Source organism: Artemia sp. Qi Xiang Cuo, chromosome 11, assembly GCF_049724085.1.
Source record: "Artemia sp. Qi Xiang Cuo chromosome 11, ASM4972408v1, whole genome shotgun sequence".
Classification (NCBI taxonomy): domain Eukaryota; kingdom Metazoa; phylum Arthropoda; class Branchiopoda; order Anostraca; family Artemiidae; genus Artemia; species Artemia sp. Qi Xiang Cuo.
This window is the reverse complement of record NC_142804.1, coordinates 40,895,909-40,920,019: the sequence shown is the minus strand read 5'-3', so window position 1 is coordinate 40,920,019 and position 24,111 is coordinate 40,895,909. Positions and strand designations below refer to the sequence as shown.

General features: G+C 36.1%; 1 protein-coding gene across 1 annotated transcript in view; it reads left to right on the top strand.

Annotated features, from left to right (window-relative positions):
• Window positions 1-24,111, top strand: part of Balat (Beta-alanine transporter) — a 169,140-nt gene that overhangs the window by 44,109 nt on the left and 100,920 nt on the right. Inside the window, exons 4-6 of the mRNA XM_089097218.1 lie at window positions 14,854-14,957; window positions 18,231-18,385; window positions 21,523-21,691. Coding sequence (XP_088953344.1) covers window positions 14,854-14,957; window positions 18,231-18,385; window positions 21,523-21,691 — 428 coding nt within the window. The remainder of the gene's footprint in view (window positions 1-14,853; window positions 14,958-18,230; window positions 18,386-21,522; window positions 21,692-24,111) is intronic.

Below are 24,111 nucleotides of genomic sequence, written 5' to 3'. Positions count from 1 at the left end.
AGCAAAGCTACTCTAAAGAATATCAAACATTTCGTGGTAACAAAGTGTAAAGAACGACTCGGCTCAATAGTAACCAAAACATGAAAAAATGGAATTTTGATGTCAATAGATACATCAAAAGAATCGGCTCAATATGCTGATTCAGAATATATAAGTTTCATCAAATTTGGTGTTACCAACCAAAAACTACGAGCGTGAGAAAATTTGCCTGATTTTTGAAAAAAGGGGAAAACACCCCCTAAAATTCAGTAAATCTTAATGAAAATCAGCTTCAACAACAGCAGCCAGGGATGTCCCAGGCAAGCCCGTTGGCCTAACTGTAAAATTACAACGGAATCAATTTTGTATGCTATTCATATACATTTATTTGGTCTACTACATTTTAATATATTCAGAAGAACAAGCTAGGTCGAAAACTGTAGCATCAGCGAATATGCTCTTGTGTCAACGGCTTACAAATATAAGGGAGTTTATTCGGGAAGGGTAAGGATAACGTGCTTCCATCTGTCATAACTTTAATCATTACTAAACTATAAAGTCGTCTTTGGTAATTAAACTGACCATGACCAATTTAATAAAATAAATCGATTTTTCTTTTTCGGATTCATTTCTATTTTGCTTAATATTTTGTGGTACATATTCGTCAAATTTTTGCATATTGCTACCTTGTCATGACACTTATTGATATTATAATTAACAAGATCAGTTAATAAGAAAATTTAAATGACCGCTTGATTTGTTAGACATGTCATTAGACAGGAATCTTTCAGGTAATCGCAAAATAACAAAAAGGTGGAGTTCTTCTTTCAGCTGAACGTATACCGAAAGCACAAAGATATCTTTACCAGCTTTTCAACCCAGATAGGAAATCAAGTTTTAAATTGATCCTTGGTGTTATTTCTGGACCTTTCAACTACGTTGAACAAAATGGTTATCTCAAAATTTTGATTGGATGTGTTTGGGGAAATGATGGGCTTGAGAGGGGGGTTACTTGCCCCCAAATCACTTTCAACTATCAAAAAGGGCACTAGCCGTTTCAATTTCCAATTGAATGATTCCTTTTTGAATATTCTACGACAACGCTTTCTATAAAAACAACTTTATATGCCCCCAAGTCATAACTTTCAACCCTTGCCCTGAGGGCTGTTGGCGGAGTATCATCCTCAAAAACATAATTTCCGGACATTTTAACTACGTCGAAAAATGGCTATCTCAAAATTTTGATTGGATGTGTTTGGGGAAATGTTGGGTGTCAGAGGGGTAATAGTTATCCTCCGATCACTTTCGACAGTTAAAAAAGGCACAAGCCCTTCTAATTACCAATCGCATGAGCCCTTTCTGAAGTTTTTACAACATCACTATCTATAAAACCTTATATGCCCCCAGGGCATAACTTACAACCCTTGCCCTGAGGGCTCTGAGGGGGCTATCATCCTCAAAGACCTAATTTCTAAAACTTTTAACTACGTTGAACGAAGTGGCTATCTAAATATTCCAGAATTTAATTTCCAGAACTTAAAACTACGTTTAATAAAATGACTGTCTCAAAATTTTGATTGGATGTGTTTTGGGAAAAGGTGGACGTGAGAGGGGGGTTAGTTTCCCTCAAGTCACTTTCAACTATTAAATAGGGCACTAGCCCTTTGAATTTTCAAATCGAATGAGTCCTTTTTCAAGTTTCTACGACAGAGCTTTACATAAAAACCTCATATCCCCCCAGGGCATAACTTACAACGCTTACCATGAGAGCTGTGGGGGAAGTGTCATCCTCAAAGATATAATTTCCGGGCCTTTCAACTATTTTGAACTAAATTTTAAAAAGGGCACTAGCCATTTCATATTCCAATAAAATGAGCCCTTTTTGAAGTTTCTACGACAGCGATTTCTATAAAAACATTATATGCCCCCTGGGCATAACTTACAACCCTTTGCCTGCGGGCTGCTGGGGGGTGGGGGTGGTTGTGAACAAAATGGCTATCTCAAAATTTCGATTGGATATGTTTGGGGAAAGGGTGGGTGTGAGAGGGGGGTTAGTTGCCATTCAATCACTTTTGACTATTAAAAAGGACACTAGCCCTTTGAATTTTCTATCGAATGAGTCTTTTTGAAGTTTTTACGACAACGCTTTCTATAAAAAACCTTATATGCCCCCAGGGCATAACTTACAACCCTTGCCCTGGGGCCATGGGGGAGTGTCCTCCTCAAAAACATAATTTCTATCTGCAAATCGACACCGCTGAACAAAATGGCTATTTCAAAATTTAGATTGAATGTGTTTGGGGAAATGGTGGGCGTTGAAGGGGTGTTAGTTGCCTTCCAATCACTTTCGACTATTAAAAGGTGCACAAGCCACTTCAATTTCCAATCGAATGAGCTCTTTTTGAAGTTTCTACGACAACTCCTTTGATACGAAATACCCTGATCTAATGAAATAAATAATACATTGTGCCAACATCGTTCTTTACTTAGGCAGCGCGATTGCACTGCCTATGATAAACCGCTAAATCATTTAATATATAACCCATTTATGGAAGAAAAACTACCATTTTATGTCTCGGCTATTCCTTAAAAGTTTAAGACATTTTTTCCCAAAATTTATCAGTTGCATACAAACCTCTATACAACTTGAGTTGTACTTTGGTCCCAAGGCAGAGTTGAACGAGGTAGCAATGTCCAGTTCAAAATGGACGAGAGGAAAAGCAAAAACATAGTTTGGTTGAAGGAATCAAAGGCGAAAACACAGATTCATGTGACAGTTCCCTCTTTTCCTCTTGAAAATTGGTTCTAAGCAAATCAGCAGTTCCTGGGTCTCTCAGTAGGCGGTTCTATCGATATATCTACCTTACGGTAATGAATGATTAGTTTTCAATGTTGTCTATATAGACTTTATAGGTTTATGAAATCTCAAATGTGTATACTTTGCACACCTGGGATTTTCGTAGGCTCAGATGAAGTCAAAAGCATGCTTTATCTTACCAGTAGTTGGTGGATTATCTTATACAAAAGGATAAAATATCTTTTTGTTGAGATTATTTAATTTTAACGCTGTTTGCCAGCCATGAAGATTTGCCGTGTTTTAATAACAATCAGAAGCTGACAGATTTCTGAAAGCTGGTAGACAAAATATCTGAACCAAGGCCGTATGCAGGATTTGGTACTTTTGTCTTATAGCCACCACACTCAAGATCCTGTATCACGAACATGAGACAATAACCAATTTTCATGGTGTTTATACCAGACAATATTAGTTTCGGCTCAGTGGAAAACTACATTGTAGCTATATTCTAATTAAATATTTAGTTGGTATTTTGGCTAGGTTAGGTTATTTTAGATTACGTATTTAATATAATGCGGTCTGCCCCTCCATAATTCTTCGTTGTAGTTCTCATAATTTTGTTAATAAACTATTATATTTTCATCATATTTTGTTTTATTTCATTAGCACTAACCAAACTTCACTTCTCGACAGAACTTTAGTGTGGTGGCTATAAAAAACAAGTACCCATGATTTTTATTGGGGGTGGAAGGTTTTTTTATGGTGGGGGTATTTTTCCGGGGTGGGGGGTACAAACAAACAATAAGACAACCATCAAAAAAGTTTAATATCTATTTTACTTGCAATTTTACGAGTGACAAAAATTTCGGGGTGGGGGGGGGGTCAAACCCTCTAACACCCACCCACCCCCTGGATACGACCTTGTTCTGAACTATTAACAATCTACTGATACCGATTGTTCACCTGAAAGAAAAGTGAAATAGAAAAAAACAAAACAGAAATTACTCTATTGTTAGGAGCTCCAACTTTTTCTCCTTCAAAGAGTATGGAAGAAGTAACTACCATTTGAATTCAAGGAAATTTCTTTGTTTTACTGGTGGTTCAAAATGTTTATGGCATTTTATGATTATACTAAACCGGCCTTGTGTCCTCGTAGAAATTTATGTTCATAGCTTCATTTTTACCATAGTTTGTAGAATCCAACTTTAAATTTGAAAAGCTCAGGTTGTAAATCTGAGGATATGTGTCATTGAGACAATCAATCTCATTAAACGTTCCTTATCTGTTTGCCAGTCGTGATTATTCAATTGTGTTAATTGGAGCTTTCTTAATTAAAAGCAAATATAATTATAAATTGCTTTTTAGTGAGCTAATTTCCCCATGTCAGGTGCTGTCACGTTACATGCTAACACGTCAAGTGTTTGACATCTTCAACCGGATATCGCCTTTTACTACAATTTGTGGGCTAGGGGGATGCTTCTGCATAAAACGAGCATTAACTAAAAACCAGTCTTTAAATTTTAGTACTCGGAACGCCCTTACATGTTAATTAATTAAAAAAAACTTTTTCCACAAAATAAGTTTCTCAAAGAAAAGTAAAGAACTTCATTAAACAAAAAATGAGAAAAAATAAAATCAAATAATCTACCAAGCGTGAAACTACCACAAATCAGTATCGATAAATAAATGAAACCCAAAACGAACAGAAATTACAATAAATAAGCGAGTCAAACTTTACTGAAAAAATACAAATGAATGTGCATTGTCAGTTTAATATACATATAATGATATTTAGTAATCAAAATGTTAAAATTATTTGATTTATTAAAGTTATAAAAGTAAAAACATTTATATTTTTTTAAGTAAAGTGCAACTTTTGTTCCGGCCTTGGGAAGCCATAGGGATTTTGCGCCCAACTTATGTTAATTTCTGCTCGTTTTGAGTTTGAATCGGTTATTTATTGTAATTTCTGTTCCTTTTGGGCTTCATTTATTTATCGATGCTGATTTGTGGTAGTTTCACGCTTGGTAGATTATTTGACTTTATTTTGCTCATTTTTGTTTAATGGAGTTCTTTACTTTTCTTTGAAAAACTTATTTTGTGGAAAAAGTTTTTTAAAATAATGTACTATAAATGAATGCAGCCTAATGTCAGGGAAACGTAAGCTTTAATTACAATAGATTTCATGGCGTTTTGATTCCAGCTTAAATGAGTGCCAAATAAGGCGTTCCGGCGCTAGGAAAAAATTAATACATAATACATTGTGCCAGCATCGTTCTTATATGCCCCCAGGGCATAACTTAAAACCCTTGCCCTAAGGGTTGTGGGGGAGTGTCCTCCTCTTTGCTTAGTCCCCGTTTCTTGTCTCGTTCTCGAGTTTCCCCGTTCTTTACTTAGGCAGCGCGATCGTGCTGCCTATAATTTATGCAACAACTGTCTATAAAAACCTTATTTGCCCCCAAGGCATAACTTACAACCCTTGCACTGAGGGCTCTGAGGGGGTTATCATCCTAAAAGACCTAATTTCCAGAACGTTCAACTACGTTGAAAAAAATGGATATCTCAAAATTTTGATTGGATGTGTTTGGGAATATGGTGGACGAAAGAGGGGCGTTAGTCGCTGTCCAATCAGTTTCAACTGTTAAAGAAGGCACTAGACCTTTCAAATTCCAATTGAATGATCCCTTTTGAAGTTTCTACGACAACGCTTTCAATGAAAACTTTATAAGCCCGCAGGGAATAACTTAAAACCCTTGCCATGAGGGCTGTGGGGGGGGGGGTTGTTATCCTTGAAGACCTAATTTCCAAAACTTTTAACCACGTTGAACAAAATGACTATCTCAAAATTTTGATTGAATATTTTTGGGGAAAAGGTCGGTGTGAGAGGGGGGTTAGTTTCCCTCAAATCCCTTTCGACTATTAAAGAGGGTACTATCCCTTCGAATTTGAAATCAAATGAGCCCTTTTTCAAATTTTTACGACAAAGATTTCAATAAAAAAAACTTATATGCCCCCAGGGCATAACTTATAATCCTTGCCCTGGGGGTTGTGGGGGAGTGTCCTCCTCAAAAATATATTTTCTCTGTGAAAATCAACTACGCTGAACAAAATGGCTATCTTAAAATTTTTATTGGATGTGCTTGGGGAAATGGTGGGCGTGGGGGGGGGCTAGTTGCCCTCCAATCACTTTTGACTATTGAAAAGGGTACTAGCCCTTTGAATTTCCAATCTACTACTAACAAATCATCGCAGCACCAAGCCGCCTGAGGCCAAAACAGCTACGCACACTCCTCCTCCACCCAATTCTATTCAAAGCCTCCCTTTTTACACCCGCCCACGAAGTTCCCATTTCCTTTAAATCTTTCTTTATGACGTCCTCCCACCCCAGACGGGGACGACCTGCTTTCCGTTTAGCCCTAGATGGTTGGCCAAAAAGAACAATCTTCGAATGAGCCTTTTTTGAAGTTTCTACGACAACGCCTTCTATAAAAACCTTATATGCCCTAAGGGCATATCTTAAAACCCTTGCTCTGAGGGCTCTGGGGGATTGTCCTCCTCAAAAAATATTTTATATAAGGAAATCAACTACGCTGAACAAAATGGCCATCTCAATATTCTGATTGGATCTATTTGGGGGAATGATGGTCGTAGGGGGGGGGGAGCTAGTTACCCTCCAATCACTTTCGATTATTCAAAAGGCACTAGAACTCTCAATTTCCAAACGAATGAGCCCCTTTTGAAGTTTATACGACGACCCCCTCAATATGAAGTGCCCATCTCTAAAGGAAAAAATAATAAATAATACATTGTGCAAACATCGTTCTTATATGCCCTCAGGGCATAACTTAAAACCGTTGCCCCGAGGGTTATATATATATATATATATATATATATATATATATATATATATATATATATATATATATATATATATATATATATATATATATATATATATATATATATATATATATATATATATATATATATATATATATGGGGGAGTGTCCTCCTCAAAAACATATTTTCTATCTGGAAATCAACTCCGCTCAACAAAAGGGCTATCTCCGAATTTCGATTGGAGGGGTTGGGAGGAAACAGGGGTGAGGGGGGGGGCTATTTGCCCTCCAATCACTTTCGACTATGGAGAAGGGCACTAGCCCTTCGAATTTCCAATCGAATGAGCCTTTTTTGAAGTTTTTACGACAACGCCTTCTATATAAACCTTATATGCCCCCAGGGCACAACTTAAAACCCTTCCCCTGAGGGCTGCGGCGGAGTGTCCTCCTCAAAAATATATTTTCTATGTGGAAATCAACTACGCTGGACAAAATGGTTATCTCAAAATTCTGATTGGATGTGTTTGGGGGAATGATGGTCGTTGGGGGGGGGGCTAGTTGCCCTCCAATCACTTTCGACTTTTAAAAAGGGTACTAGCCCTTTGAATTTCAAACCTAATGAGCCTTTTTTGTAGCTTCTACGACAACGCCTTCTATAAAAACCTTATTTGCCCCCAGGGCATAACTTAAAACCCTTGCTCTGAGGTTTCTGGGGGAGTGTCCTCCTCAAAAACATATTTTCTATTTGCAAATCAACTACGCTGAACAAAATGGCTATCTCAAAATTTTGATTGGATGTTTTTGGGGGAATGATGGGCATGGAGGGGCTAGTTGCCCTCCAATCACTTTCGACTATTATAAAGGGCACTAGCCACTCCAATTTCCAATCGAATGAACCCTTTTCGAAGTTTCTACGACAACTCCGTTCGATACGAAAAAAAACACACACATTGTTCCCACACCGTTCTTTACTTGGGCAGCGCTAGCGCGCTGCCTATAATATATTTTAAGAACATAGTTCCAGAAGACCGACCTTCGTTTGGTGAAGTTAAATTTAGACATTGAAACGGTGTCGGATGTCAGGAGTGTCTTCGTCGGGGGGGGGGAAGGTAGATGCCCCCCATATAATTTGGAAAAAAATATTATACAGCCCATGCGCCTTGACTATCTGGATATGAACCCCTCCTGCCCTCCCCCTCCCCCCCCCCCCGATTAAAATGTTGCAGATTCGCCCCTGTTGGGTGTGTTCTCACCCTCGGAAAATTCCCCTCCAATGCATACCCCACACCCTGATTTACACAAGAGGAAACTTTGTTTGTGTAATTGCTCTATATTAATTTTTTTTAACTAAGATACAAAGGAGGAGGTGTTTTTAAAACCCCAGGGGTCTACTCTCCCCCCCCCCCCAATTGGTATCCCTGATAAGTGCAAAGACTGGTAGAACATAGATAACTCTGGGTTGCTTATAATAAATGCCCTGGGGTTTTAAAAACAAACAAACATAGAACCAAACTCAAAATAAAAATCTAGGGGCTAAAAACATTACTTTTCTATAATTCTAAATCAATTGGCTATCTCAGGATTTTCACTTGATGGCATTTTGGCTCTTTTTGAGCCACAAAATGACAGAAAACCCTGCCTTATTGTAACTCGATCGCTTTCATCACCGAAAAAGGTGTTAGAAATTTAGATTTCTGTTCGAGTGAGTGAGGCCTCGTCATATTCTAGGGAGTCTATTTTGGTGTGATCACCCCAAGAAAAAACGAATAAATAAAAATACATCCGTAGCCATCCTTCTCTGGAAAATGGAAATTTTTCACTTTCATGATTGAGAACTTGACACATCTGTTACAGGGTTCACTCATGTGCTAAATTTGAGGGTTTAATTTTCTTCAGATAATTCTTCTCTTCGGGTTTTCCTCCGTTTTCTTAAGTTCTACGAAATTTCTCATACTCATTACTTTTGCTGAGTGACTTTGAACTAAGTAAGTTTTGCATTTTTGGAATCACTATGAAAAGTAGATTTGATTGATGTGTATATTGCTATTATTTTTTGTTTTTGTTTTGTTTTAGAGTTTTGGTTTGAACACTGACCAAAAACCTCTGGTCCTTGTTGGTATGAATGGAATGTTCATTGTTTTTCGGCAATTACGCTTACAAATAACATAAATATATAATTGGGTCAAAGGAAAAAGCAAGGTTAAGACTTGTTTTAATCAAGAAAGTCTTATGCCAGTTCATTCCTCACTTTTTATATTCATGGTTGCAATCTAGTAGAGCGAACCTCGGCCGATAGTAACCAGAAGTTAAAAAATGCTTTTAAAAGACTGCCTAGTGATAAAAATTTTCATTTGTAGCTGATTTAGTAATTGTAATTATTATACCTATTAATCTTAATAGTAAAATGTTATTTTGAAAACAAATTTACAGGAGGTTCGAAAAAGAGCCCGAAATATCTCAAAAATGGCGTCGGATCGAAATGAAAAGTACGCCATTGAAATTGCCATTGTCAACAACCCTATATAGGGATCTTACAGTCCCCCACTTTGAACAACAAGGAAGATCACTTTTTTGCACGGATTGTGCTCTTTTTTCCACTTTTTTTTAAAAGATTTATGTATAATCCGTTTATGTAAATTCGACTTGATAACGTCATCATAAAGTGCAGTATGCCACCCAAAGAGTGCACTTTGGGGGCTATTTCTGGGATAGAAAGGCTGGGGAAATGAAAAGGGCACTGTCATAATCTTTATGGTTGAAAACCGCAAGTCTGAGGTTTAGAGTCCGCCTCTTCTATGTTCTCACCTCGCAGCCTACTGTTTCATAGTGAGCCTTTAAAGGGCTTAATTAAATTAAAATATAACTTTTAAATCTAATTGCTTTTTTTATAAATTTGACATGACAAGGTCATTATAAACTGCCATATGGGGACCAAAAGTGTACTTTGGGTGCCATTTCCGAAATGAAAGACTGAGAAGAATAAAAAAGGCACTATCATAATCTCTGTTGTTGATAACTCCATAATAAAGTGCCACATGCCACCAAAAATTGAATTTTTCGGTGCAGTGTCGAGGGTAAACATGCTGGGAATCATGAAGTACCATCCAAATCTGCATGATTGTAAACCAATAACTGAAGGTTTATAATCCCTCCTTTTTAAGTGTTATCTCTCAGCCCCTTTAGCAACCTAGTAAAGAGCAAACCAAAGCCCATAGTAACCGAAAGTTTAAACAAACGTTTGAAAGAAAGATGTCTAGTGAGAAAATTGTTGTTTAAAGCTGACTCAGAGGTTGTTAATATTGTTTTGATTAATCTCAATAGTAAAAGTCTATGACGAAAAGAAATTTGTGGAAATATAAAAAAAAGCCTGACACCCCTCAAAGAGGGTTTTATCCTGAGCGCTTGGAATTGTCTCCTCTTTTTTATCAATAGTTCAACCTCCCTATAGACTTACTTTGGGGTAAAAACTTTGGGTTGATTCAATTGTGCAAACAAAAGAAATCTTTGTATCTTCTTCAGACTCCACTTTCAAGCACGTGAATTAAGGCCATAAGTTGTTGTTCACTATTATTAAATTTAGACTTTTTTGCTCACTTCTTTTTTTCCGTTTTTATAAACTTTTTTATCAATGGTTTTAGTTCTTTTAAAACGTTCTGTAAAAAGTCTGAGACGTAAAATAACGTAATTATACTTTCTTATGAGGAGCTAAATTTTTCTCATTAATGCAGCAGAAGAATCGCAACCTTAATAACGTAAATTTTTGTAAAGTATATTAACTACGCGTCTAAAATTTGTCTAGTATCCTTCAGTTTTCTAAAATCTCTGTATGTTTCATGTAGGACAGTATTTCATAAACAACAGTATTTTTCATCTTCAACTTCTTAAAGATACAGAAGATAATTTACCCCTTGAACTATTTGTTTATACAAAATTCCAGATTTTCGTAGGGAAAGCCTAAGTGTGATGTGAAGTAAAATCTATATATGTATAATGCCTTATTGTAACGAAAACTCGTAGTACTTCTTTAGTTTCACCCCCTCGAAAAAAAAAATCTTTGTGTAGGCGTATTGTTTTTATTTTTAAAACCTATAAACGAACAATAATTAATTAAAAAATAAACCTTTTTTGATGTGAGTAAAGAGCCAAGATGACACTTAAACGAATTAAAATGATCGCTCAGCAGTTTATGCAACATATATCTGCAATACTGGTTTAAATAAACTGACTCGTAATGTTTCTCTAAATTTGTATAATTCTGAAAAACTAGTGCTTTACTGAAAGCTGATCTTACTTGATGTTTTGAGAGAATCAAAACTATATACTAAAATTTTCTGATTTTGGTAGACTGTTGGTGGTAGACTATTGAGAGCCTTATGAATTAATATATATATTTTTTTATGGTACTTATTTTATATCCCTAATCAGAGTTTGTAAGTAACGAAATAGATCATGCCACATTAAGTTACGTATTCTGCCATTTTGTGTTGGATAACAACATTTTAGGACCAAAAAGGCCAATTGGCATCGACGAAAAAATGAAACGATCTATCAGTTGATAATTGTCTAAAACTCATATTATTTTCCAAATTTTTAGCTAACTCTTTGTTTTTCATGGATATGTTCTCATGCAGTAAGGTTGAAGTTTTTATTAGGACGATGTAACGGAATAAACGATTAAAATAATTTTGACTGTGTAAAAGTTAAGAACCATTAAAATTTGAAAAGATCAAATATTACCAAATATTTAAGGGAGCTGCCGCCTGCTCAACCCCTACTGGAGTGCAATAGAATATAATGCTCCCTGCTGTGTTAAAGAAATAGTTTGTAATAAAAAGTTAAAATTCAATGGGCAACAGATTCAGATATCAACAAACCTGACTATAATGCTGCTTCGGCATGACTGTTTGACGATCGGAAACAGGTCCAACTTGTTTTCCAAACATTGTCTTTTTTCATTAATTACATAATGATTTGATTTGTTTGAGCTGTAAATTTTTTAAAAGTAAACATTCAATCATATCCTGTTATGCTTCATGGGAGTCGAGGGGATGACACAACCCCTATGAATTGGTTAATTGTTGCCCGTCTTCAGTTTTTAGCTTAAGTTCTGAATTCACTCTGACACTTCTTGCAAAGTTTCAATTGGAGAAAATTCAGTATTTCTAGTTATCTGTGGAATTAGGCTAATAAAATTGTATAGAATTATCCTAAATCCTAATTGCCAGCGATAAGGAAATGAACCAGTCCATAAAAATTTATTTTTGGACAGATCTATGAAACACTAATTTGAAAAATGAGCACCCCATATCTTACACGATATTACAAAGTTAGATCGAACGAAGTTAGGCAGCTGAAACTCAGAAAGTAGGTACGTGAGGTGGGTAGCATTATCGATACTTTTATTACTTATTCTTTTATTTCAAGTGGCTGCGAATTCTGAAGTTACAACATTGTTCAAGGGTGTATCCAGGATTTTTTTCGAATACGGGGGGGGGGCTATTGTTCCGGGGAGAGGAAGTTAAAAAGAACTTAAAAAAATGCATCAAAAATTTGTTTATATGCATTTGTGCTACGTTTTTACGGTTTAGAAAAAAATTTTGGGGGAAGGGGTACAAACCCGGTAACAGCCTTCTCCGGTTACGGTCTTGACAAAAAAAAAGCCTGACACCCCTCAAAGTTGGTTTTATCCTGAGCGCTTGGAATTGTCTCCTCTTTTTTATCAATAGTTCAACCTCCCTATAGACTTACTTTGGGGTAAAAACTTTGGGTTGATTCAATTGTGCAAAGAAAAGAAAGCTTTGTATCTTCTTCAGACTCCACTTTCAAGCACGTGAATTAAGGCCATAAGTTGTAGTTCACTATTATTAAATTTAGACTTTTTTGCTCACTTCTTTTTTCCGTTTTTATAAAAAATTTTATCAATGGTTTTAGTTCTTTTAAAACGTTCTGTAAAAAGTCTGAGACGTAAAATAACGTAATTATACTTTCTTATGAGGAGCTAAATTTTTCTCATTAATGCAGCAGAAGAATCGCAACCTTAATAACGTAAATTTTTGTAAAGTATATTAACTACGCGTCTAAAATTTGCCTAGTATCCTTCAGTTTTCTAAAATCTCTGTATGTTTCATGTAGGACAGTATTTCATAAACAACAGTATTTTTCATCTTCAACTTCTTAAAGATACAGAAGATAATTTACCCCTTGAACTATTTGTTTATACAAAATTCCAGATTTTCGTAGGGAAAGCCTAAGTGTGATGTGAAGTAAAATCTATATATGTATAATGCCTTATTGTAACGAAAACTCGTAGTACTTCTTTAGTTTCACCCCCTCGAAAAAAAAAAATCTTTGTGTAGGCGTATTGTTTTTATTTTTAAAACCTATAAACGAACAATAATTAATTAAAAAATAAACCTTTTTTGATGTGAGTAAAGAGCCAAGATGACACTTAAACGAATTAAAATGATCGCTCAGCAGTTTATGCAACATATATCTGCAATACTGGTTTAAATAAACTGACTCGTAATGTTTCTCTAAATTTGTATAATTCTGAAAAACTAGTGCTTTACTGAAAGCTGATCTTACTTGATGTTTTGAGAGAATCAAAACTATATACTAAAATTTTCTGATTTTGGTAGACTGTTGGTGGTAGACTATTGAGAGCCTTATGAATTAATATATATATTTTTTTATGGTACTTATTTTATATCCCTAATGAGAGTTTGTAAGTAACGAAATAGATCATGCCACATTAAGTTACGTATTCTGCCATTTTGTGTTGGATAACAACATTTTAGGACCAAAAAGGCCAATTGGCATCGACGAAAAAATGAAACGATCTATCAGTTGATAATTGTCTAAAACTCATATTATTTTCCAAATTTTTAGCTAACTCTTTGTTTTGCATGGATATGTTCTCATGCAGTAAGGTTGAAGTTTTTATTAGGACGATGTAACGGAATAAACGATTAAAATAATTTTGACTGTGTGAAAGTTAAGAACCATTAAAATTTGAAAAGATCAAATATTACCAAATATTTAAGGGAGCTGCCGCCTGCTCAACCCCTACTGGAGTGCAATAGAATATAATGCTCCCTGCTGTGTTGAAGAAATAGTTTGTAATAAAAAGTTAAAATTCAATGGGCAACAGATTCAGATATCAACAAACCTGACTATAATGCTGCTTCGGCATGACTGTTTGACGATCGGAAACAGGTCCAACTTGTTTTCCAAACATTGTCTTTTTTCATTAATTACATAATGATTTGATTTGTTTGAGCTGTAAATTTTTTAAAAGTAAACATTCAATCATATCCTGTTATGCTTCATGGGAGTCGAGGGGATGACACAACCCCTATGAATTGGTTAATTGTTGCCCGTCTTCAGTTTTTAGCTTAAGTTCTGAATTCACTCTGACACTTCTTGCAAAGTTTCAATTGGAGAAAATTCAGTATTTCTAGTTATCTGTGGAATTAGGCTAATAAAATTGTATAGAATTATCCTAAATCCTAATTGCCAGCGATAAGGAAATGAACCAGTCCATAAAAATTTATTTTTGGACAGATCTATGAAACACTAATTTGAAAAATGAGCACCCCATATCTTACACGATATTACAAAGTTAGATCGAACGAAGTTAGGCAGCTGAAACTCAGAAAGTAGGTACGTGAGGTGGGTAGCATTATCGATACTTTTATTACTTATTCTTTTATTTCAAGTGGCTGCGAATTCTGAAGTTACAACATTGTTCAAGGGTGTATCCAGGATTTTTTTTCGAATGTGGGGGGGGGGGCTATTGTTCCGGGGAGAGGAAGTTAAAAAGAACTTAAAAAAATGCATCAAAAATTTGTTTATATGCATTTGTGCTACGTTTTTACGGTTTAGAAAAAAATTTTGGGGGAAGGGGTACAAACCCGGTAACAGCCTTCTCCGGTTACGGTCTTGACATTGTTTAAATGAAATCTAAAAAATAAGCATATTTTTGGGGAACTCGTCTTTCAGGTAGTAAGTGCTAAAATTGGTTGGTAAAACTCAGGATTTACGAATATTCAGGCTTTTAGAGCAACATACTGTAGAGCAAAACTGCATGTGTTGAAATATAATCAAAAAAATATATGTACACGTCAGTGTTTGATGTTAGCAGGGTAATAAATATTAAACTATGTTCATTTTCTTTTGCGTTAGTCATTTATTAACTGGACAGAAAAAAAAAGAATATTACCATATTTTCTTTTTTAGTGGCAAATAGTTTGCGACCTAAACTTTTATCCCACGTTGGCGTTGGTCATTTTTGGTGCAAGTGGTCTTATTGGAAACTGGATATTCGGATATATACAAGACGGGTCAGCATTTATATATTCTACTCAGTTATCCAATAATTATCTTTTGTTTTGATTATCTTCAAAACTTTTCACCCTTAGAGTTGATTTTTTATCCTTGAGTTCACAGCTTTGAATTTGAATAAAAAAAAGAGGCCCTTTCTGGCCTCCTGAGCACCAAAGGGCTGATCCTTTTTGCAAATCTTCCTTTTATCTATATCTTTTAAGGAGTTTCGTATTTAACATGAAATGAAAATAGATAATAACGGGCACTACTTCTTATGAATTATAAACGAAGAGAGAAATGTGGTCCATGAATCTATCGAAGGAATTTCAATAATTTTTAGCCATTAATACTTAACATTTAGCTTTATTACTAAAGTAAGTAATATCTTGTCTTATAAATGAAGAGAAAATAATATCAAAATGAATTCAGTGGGAGTGGTAGATGACTTAAATAAAGTGCCATTTGGAAAATACATATGTTTGGCATAAATTCTCGTATAACGTAATGCTTGGGACGTGCGAGTCAATCGCTCTTCATGGAATTTGATACACAAAATACTAATATAAAGGCACGGGTTCTCATAGGTGGGGGGGGGGCAGAGGGGGCGCCACCCCCCTGGCCGAATGACACTGCCTTATATGTTTTTTTTTTGTTTTGAGATCTCTGTTATACAACTGAACCCCGGCTCTGTGCCAATAAGGGAAGGTTGGTGGCGGTGGGGGCGAAAAATAGCAGCAGCGGCGCACCGCTGACGCGATCATTGTTGACCACAAATTTTTTGTTTTGATCAGTCTTTCTCAAATCCCAGCTTTAATTTACATCAGCTTTTGGCCTATTCAGAGTTAGAAACTTTGCGAGTCGCTGCCTGGACGCAAGTCTTCTTCGTTATTCATCAAGATAGGTAGAAATCTGGTAGAAACGAAATGGCTGTGGCATTTCAGAACCCTTGTGCAATAGGTGAAATTCATAACAGCTATGTATTCTTAACAAAGTTAATTATCAAAATTAGTCGTATTTTTTTCATCGAACAACCGTCATCATCAAGAAGAACTGTCACCATTTACATCACAGCTGGGTTGGTAGGAAAATCTTTCCTCTTAGCTTTTATACTATCAAACATCCAGAAGGGATTTGGAAGGTAATTCCCTTTCAATCCAAATGGTTTTAATAATAAATATCTGTGCTCTAAAATACAGACCAACCAAATGTTTTTTTAGCCCATGAAGGTGGTGGCAAATTGCCTTGCTCATTAGAGGTTCTAATTCCAACCCCATCCCTGCCTGCACTGCCATCCTCTAACCCAATGCTTTCAGTATGCCCGATGTCGCAGGTACGGTATTTTGATGACCTGGATGCATAAACTATCTTTTTATTTAGCCTTAACCTTTTTTTGAAATTCGTAATTCAACGTTCACTCCCCCGTGGACATTCCCTGAAACTTTCAACTTAATACTTTAAGCCCCTCGTGCGCTATTACAAATACGCTATTTTGTAGACACTGCAAATTCTAGCTACTTAACCGTTCGTAAATTACAAGAGCTAAGTCCCATAAGAGCATATGGTGCAAACACGTTAATTTTGCCTGGATGGGAGGCCAAAATTGCCCAACCCCTTACCCTCCCCCTCTCTAATTTAAAATTTCTTTGCCCCGCCCTTCCCCCTTTCTTTGTCTAACAGCCCCTGAAAGTTTCTACTCCATCCCCCAAGCCGTCCTCGAGATATTGTAGACGTACTATTTCGATGACCTGGATACACATGGCGTCTTTTGATTTATCTCTCCTCCTCAAGTCAAATTTTAAAATCTACATGGCCCTCCCCCTCCTCTCTCCCCAGTACTCTCTCAAATTAAAAACCCGATCCCTTTAGTCATTCTCGAGATATTGTAAATAGGAATAATTTGAAAAATCAGGTTCACATAGCGTTTTTTGAGCTACTTAGGTATGCGTGTTGTTTCCAGAGTATGCTCTTGGGAAGCTCTGGAAATTTCGGCATAATCAAGTGATCCGTATGAGTTTGTTTAAAATGCAACTAATCAGAAATAAAAAGTTATGTGGGACAGTTCCGGGCCCCTAATAGCGACCCCCATACTCTCACCAAAATGTATGATTTTCTTGGGCCAGAAAACGCTCTGTAGTCTTCGAGCTAACTGGACATCCAGAATCAGATATGCTCCCTTTTGTAAGCCATGGACATTTTGTACAATTTGCGCACTTTGCCCCGAGGGGCTGTGGGGTCATGCCATTCCTTGAGGCAAATTTGGTGAAAATTTTGACTATTTAAAACAAATGGCTATCTAAAAAATTTTATCGGATGTCTAGGGAGGTTGTGGGGAGGGGTAGTGAAAAGGGTTATGGGACGGGAGGGGGACAGGTTGCAGTTCTCCAATCATTTCTGAATTTTGAAAAGGGGACTCGAGCTTTTAATTTTCGATTGAATGATTCCCTCCAAAGTTTGTACGACCATATCTTCCATATAAACTGGTAGGGGAAAAAATGCGTGGAAGCCACTTCGCTCTTTACTTAGGCAGCGCAGCATGCCAATCATATGTTGTTATTGGTTAGAGCTTACTCACGAAAAGAACTCTCCCTATACCTTGCATAAAAAAATGGAACGACTAATGACCTTATTCATGCACTCAGAAAAAGTAAGAGGCGAGCATCTTAGAGTCTGGAGCTTCCGCCTTGCACAGCTACCCTACTGAAGCTCCACGTGCCAGGCTACCAACCTATGTTTAGCGGACCAGAGCGACGTCTGTTAGCGGACCGCATCAGTAGCGACGTCTCCTTGAGAATTAGTCCATATTTCTAAGATTGGTTTTGGTGAATCTAAATGTTTCTGCTTAATTATTTTGCCGAGTTCCCTTTTAAGAGAACAGAGGACAGGGTCAGTATTGTGTAAAAAAAAATAGGCGAGGAATTTTGTTTTTAGACTTTTCTCAATTTTCCATCAGAATTGATTAATTTTTTTACGATAGAAATGTTTAATTGCCAGAAACTGAATCGGTGCTGCGTATATTTGGCATGCTATGCTTAAAAAACTTCGAAAAAAAAATTAATCTTCCACCTGAGCGCGCCAACTATTGGATATCCAAAGTGGAGAATTTAGTTTTGGTTTTTAAAAATGGTTAAGTACAATTTTAAACTGAGATGCTTTAAATTAAAGCAGCATCTGGGAAATATTAACCTTCCACTATGGCTAGCTTATTATACTTTCGAATTTAATTCTCCTGAGTTTCATGCTAATATAACAGAAGACAAGATGCTTATAACACATTTTTTTTTGTATTTCAGTATCGGTCGACGGCCTGCCTTTTTTATCTACTTGATAATTCAATCCGTTTTTGGCATTTTGACCGCAATAGCTCCAGAATTCTGGTCTTGGGTCATTTTTCGTGTTGGTGTGGGCTTTACCGTACCAGCAATTATGGGAACACCTTTCGTTTTAGGTAAGTCCATCCATTTGTCTTAGGTAAGGTGCTTTCGCACCGCTAAGTCGAGCCTTTGATAGTGCCTAATGTTTCTTTGTTTAGTATTTTACATTGCTATTCTGCGTATGGTATTCTTGTGCCCTCATGGCAAATCTAATGTGTAATTTTTTTGTATAAGTAGTATATGAAAATACACTCGGATGTTTAATTTGTGTTATTTTTCATATTTTTTGGCTTTATTATGCTAGTTGATTATAACCGATAATATGAAATGAGTACAATAAATGTGAGCTCTTCAGAGGCCAAATCGATTAAAAAAGACCGTTTGAACCCAAAAAGCAATTAGTATTCTTTGGTGCTTATTTCGCATTTTTATTGTTATTTACCCTTTTGCATGGCCTTTTTGGCGGAATATAAGGGCGCTCCCTAAGAATAAGAAATACATTTTATTTGCATTGTTGACTGTCAAAAATTATAATTAATGCCAGAAATCATAAAACCTAAACTGTCTGTGGTGTCTGAATTAATTCTTCTAGTATAGGCCATTTCTTGGATAGGCCATTTCTAGGATAGGCCGTTTAATGCTTTCATTTAACTTCATCCGTTGAGAGGATCAAGGGTTAAATCTTCCGAAAATTTTGAACCCGCTTACAAATATGACATTCATCATATGTAAGCAGATATAGTTTTATGTATTTTGACGGAAAGGTAGACGTGGTCTCGCTATCAATCTGTAGGCTACAAGCGCTATTGTTAGACCTGTGTTATTGTAAAATGGGAAATGACTGATTTTCAGTCCTAAAAGGATTAAAAAGAGTAAAATAAAAATTAATTAATAAAACTACTGGAACATTGCTTTTTATCCAAATGCGATAAAAAGTAACTACATTTTTTTTTCTGCTCCCCAAAAAAATGGACAATTGTTTAAGACTAAAAACGAAAGTATAAAGTATTCATGATATATTTTCCAATTATTTAAGAACGACTTTCTGTGTCTTGGCGCCCCAGCGCTTTCTTTTCAGTCTTTAAAAAATTATTCCGAATGAAAAGGGGAAAATTTTTGTTGTTTCTTTTTTAAAGAGAGATGCTATAAACAAAGTTGTAAGAGAAGAACAGTGCGGTTTTAGAAAAGGTAGAGGATGTGTCGACCAAATTTGTCTCTTAGGTTAATAATTGAGAAGTGCTGGAGTTATCAAACGCCTTTGGTCCTCAGTTTTATAGATTATGAGTAAGCGTTTGATTCTGTTGATATAAAAGCGTTAGTGAAGGTCTTATCCTTGTATGGTATACTGGACAAATACATTAAAGGGAGTAGTGCTATCTACGAGAATAACACTGCTGCGGTTCTGGTAGGAAATAAGGTTAACAGCTTTTTCCTATTAAATCAGAGGTTTAAGCAAGCTTGTGTTCTATCCCCTTTATATGGATCACTTTATGGACTTTATCTTAAGGAGCACAGGAAAAGCAATGGGAGACCACGGAATCGAATGGGGAGGAAAAAATCTCCTGGACTTAGATTATGCTGAGGATTTAAGCACCCTAGATGGAAGTTTAGTAAAATGAATGAACTAGAGGTTTTGCTAGTTCAGGGTGCTAGAATAGGTTTAAAAATTAATGTTAAGAAGACTGAGTCACTAAGACTAGGAATTAATGAAGATGAAAAGGTGACGTTGAGTAACGACAAGATTGATCAGATGGACAGCTTCACACACCTTGGTAGCATTATTAGTAAAGACGGTGGGAGCAGTGAAAATGTTAAAAGTAGAATAGCCAAGGCTCAGGGTGTTTTTTCACAGTTAAAAAGAAATATTGGAACAAAATAAGTCTGCAAACCAAGATTAGGATTTTGGAAGCTTCAGTGATGACAGTGGTCAAATATGGCTCTGCAGCATGGGCACTCCGAAAATCGGAAGAAGATTTGCTTGATGTTTTCCAGAGAAATTGCCTACGGATTGTCCTTGGTACCCGGCTTACTGACCGTATTTCAAACAGTAGGCTGTACGAAAAGTGCGGTTCAATCCCGCTTTTTAGGAGTATAGTTAGAGAAAGTTAATGATGCCTTGGGCACGTTCTGCGGATGAAGGATGACAGATTGCCGAAGATTGTCCTTTTCTCCTTTTCGGCCAGCCGTTTAGGGCCAAACGGAAAGCAGGTTGTCCGCGGTTGGGGTGTGAGGATGTCATAAAGAAAGATTTAAAGAAATGGTAACTTCCTGTAAGGGTGTAAAGAGAGAGGCTTTGAATGGATTGGGAATGGAGGAGGAGCTTACGTAGCTGTGTTGGCATCATGCGGTTTGGGGCTGCAGTGAGTTGTTAGTAGTAGTAGTTTTTTTTAGATTAAAAATTTGCTCTAAATTTTCTTGCTTACCAATTTCTTCTTAGTAAAAAATTGACTCTTAAAAGTCCATATAAATGCTAGTATCATATATTTATTCAAACGTAGCTGAATTTTTCTTTTTGGAGGCCTAGTATCCCATTTAATTTTATGATTTCACGTCGAGGTTAATGCTTTTCTTTTAGGATAGTTAACTTTTAGTTCTTAAATGTGACATAATATATCCCAAAATAGTCGAAGCACAAGCTATAGCTAGTTCTATCAGATTAGATAATCAAAGAAATAACAAAAGCATAAAGTTTTCCCATTAAAAATCTTCAAAAAAACACTTATTGATGTGCAAAAGAAAAAATATGTTAAATTCTATATCAGCTGCAGAGGGTTATATGAATCTCGTTAGGAAAGCTAGTAATACACCTAAAAACACATAATTAGCCCTAACACATATTATATCTCTATAGATATAATATGTTTTCTATATCCCTATAAAAACACATTTATTATTTAGGAACCATTATCAAATAAAGGAAGATAAACTATTAGGGGAAAAAAGACTGAGTCTCCGCAGCTTTAATACAATCTTGATAGTTATTCCAGATCTTAAGACCCATGTTTTTTATTAACTTTGTGTGTTAGCACATAAAGATTATCATTCACGTAACTGGTTTTTCTAAAACACTCCTTAGCCTTTAAACGCTTGCTGCAAGCAAAAGCCTGTATATCAATATTCTATATTGTGCTAGTAAACGTAAATAAAAAAACTATGTTTAAATTTTGAATCTTCTGACTAAGGCATTGTGCATTTAAATTTTTGCTTTTAGCTATTGAATTAGTGGGACCCTCATGGAGAACACATGTTACTTTGCTGGCCAATGTCGTCTATTCAATATGTCTTGTTCTTCTTTCCTTTGTTGTTTGGTCAGTTCGGGACTGGCGTTATATGTCCTTAACTACTTGCTTGCCTTTTTTCATCTTCTTCTCATATTGGTGGTAAGCTCATTTTTCTCAATTAATTTTCAGTGTGGTTTGTAAGTAGCCTTACCCGAGCCTTTTTGTCAAATCTGAGCATTGTAAGGAAATAAAACACAAAAATAGATTTAATTCACCTGGGCAGTATCAAGTGTTGCAGCAACCAGTGGTTCCTTAAAAAAAGATTATGAAATGCTCCTTAGATAGTCTCAAAATTAGTTATTCCTGCTTAAAATTAACTGTATTCTCTATTTACTGACGCTCAATCAAATTGTGTTACTTTTTGGATGGAGGAAATTTTTGGATGGGTGGTTGGAGGGACCATGGCACACGTTTTGCCGGCGATTCCACTGACTGGGAATCTTTGTATAAGCCTAGTTCAAACAATGGACTAAATGTCTACCTTTTCATAAAATTTGCAAAGGTAGGGAGATGCAGGGATTCACCCTGGGAGGGCTTGATGCCGCTACCACCTCCATTCCCAATTTTCTTGAACATATAGGCACTTATTATTCAAGTTATCGAATAAAATTTGGGTGCCTCCCCGAATTTTATTATTACGCTCCCTCCAAAAAATCCTTTGCACGTGCCTAGAGGGATGGTTGGTTTCTCAGTGACCAAGAGTCCACTTTGGTCCTACAATGAAAAGTATTCCAGTTTATTTCCAGTATGATTTCCAGTTTAAACAAAGTCCAACATGTCTACTTGTCTCCAAAAAAGATTGTATGCTACTGAGGGCAGGACGTTTGTTCGAGGATCTTCTGACCCACTTTGCTCTTTTAATCATGTATAGCCCGTTTTTACACCAAGTCAGGATTTAATTGCTTTTTGACAAATTCATGACTAAGCTCATTTTTATACCATCTCATTTATTTTTCCAAAATGTACCTTAAAAATAGAGTTAATAACCCCACGAATTCTTAGAACAGATTATTTTAAGAAAAAAATGTGTAAATAGTTGAAGCACTAATATCATATAATTTGATCAACTGCTTATCCGTGCTAGAAAAAAAAGTCTATTTGTCTTGGTTCAAAAATTAATATTTTCGGCCTGGGGAAGGTTCCCTAGGCCAATTTCTAAAATTACTAGGAAGAAAGAAGCAAAGATTAATCTCCAGTTTAATTAACAATAAGATAATTTAAGTTTGGGAGTCTCTTGTGATACCATTCTTCAGCTTTAGTGCTGGACTTAGAAAATGAAATAACGTATCAGTTGCAATCACTAGCAGATAAGAGTAGATATCATCTCTTTCGGACCTAGGAGAAAGCGCTTCCTTTTACGATCTTTAAAACATTTTATTTTTTATATAAAAGGATATTTTGGTGATGGGGTCAAGAAACGTCGCACGTCTTAAATATTTTTAGGTTTTATCTTCGGTTTGAAACCCATACCTGCCTTATTAGAAAAAGCTTTCTATTCGAAAGCAGAATGAAGACTCCGAAAAACAAAAGCTTGGTGGAACAACTTTAGATAGTTATTTTCTACCATATAAAACTCCGCTGTATCTCGCAGACTGTAGGCTTTGGGTCAAGGACAACCGAAAGCCGTTTCTTTTTGCGTCAGACAAGAATAATGTGTGGCTTTCCAAAATATAATGTTATTCTCATCAGTCCAGGTGGAGATCCTTACTTTTATAAAAACTGCATAGGCTAGACCCCCACCCGTCACTCTCGACATAAACCAAAATTGGCCGCATAAAAAAGAAGAAAAGAACGAATCCTAAGTGTTGTTCCTGCAGTGCAAAAAAGACCTGAAATGGATAGCAGTGAACTGAATAAAAACCTGAAAAAACAATACTACAAAAATAAATCCGGAATTCTCCATCTGTTTCAAATAAACCTTGCTTTGCGATGCGTATTGATGACCTATTCTTTGACGAACTGGGTTAGATGTAGTACAAATTATAGAAAAATTCAAAAGAGTTTCAATCTACTGATCGTATGGAGCTTCTAGAAAAAGAGGCTTTTAAATTTAATTGGTATTTTTTTTCTTAGGGGATTGTGAATTAACATATTATGTATTTTCGTCGTTTTTTCTTGGCAGAGGCATATTCATGCAAGCTATTTTTTTATTTGTTCTTCTTTGTTGCTAGTTGATTGGGTTTTCGTTGGTGTTTTTTTCCTCTCTGAATAAACTAATCTCTCTCCGTCTTCTTTCTGAATTTTACGCTAAAAAAGCTAAATAATGAAGCTATTAGAAGTAAACAACAATTTTCGTTGATAAATCTAGTTGGAAGTAAAATAACTGTTCTATTTTTTCTTGCTGCTGCTACCCTTTTGGGTACCCTTATTTGGGCTACCCTTTTTTAATTTATCTGCAAGTTTAATGTATCTGCAAGCTGCTGCTGTGCAAGTAGCCGGTAAGTTTCGGCAGGCTACAGCTACTCAACCCTTTGTAACTTGAACGGTAGTGACGAATGCATGCTTCTAATTCCACTCTC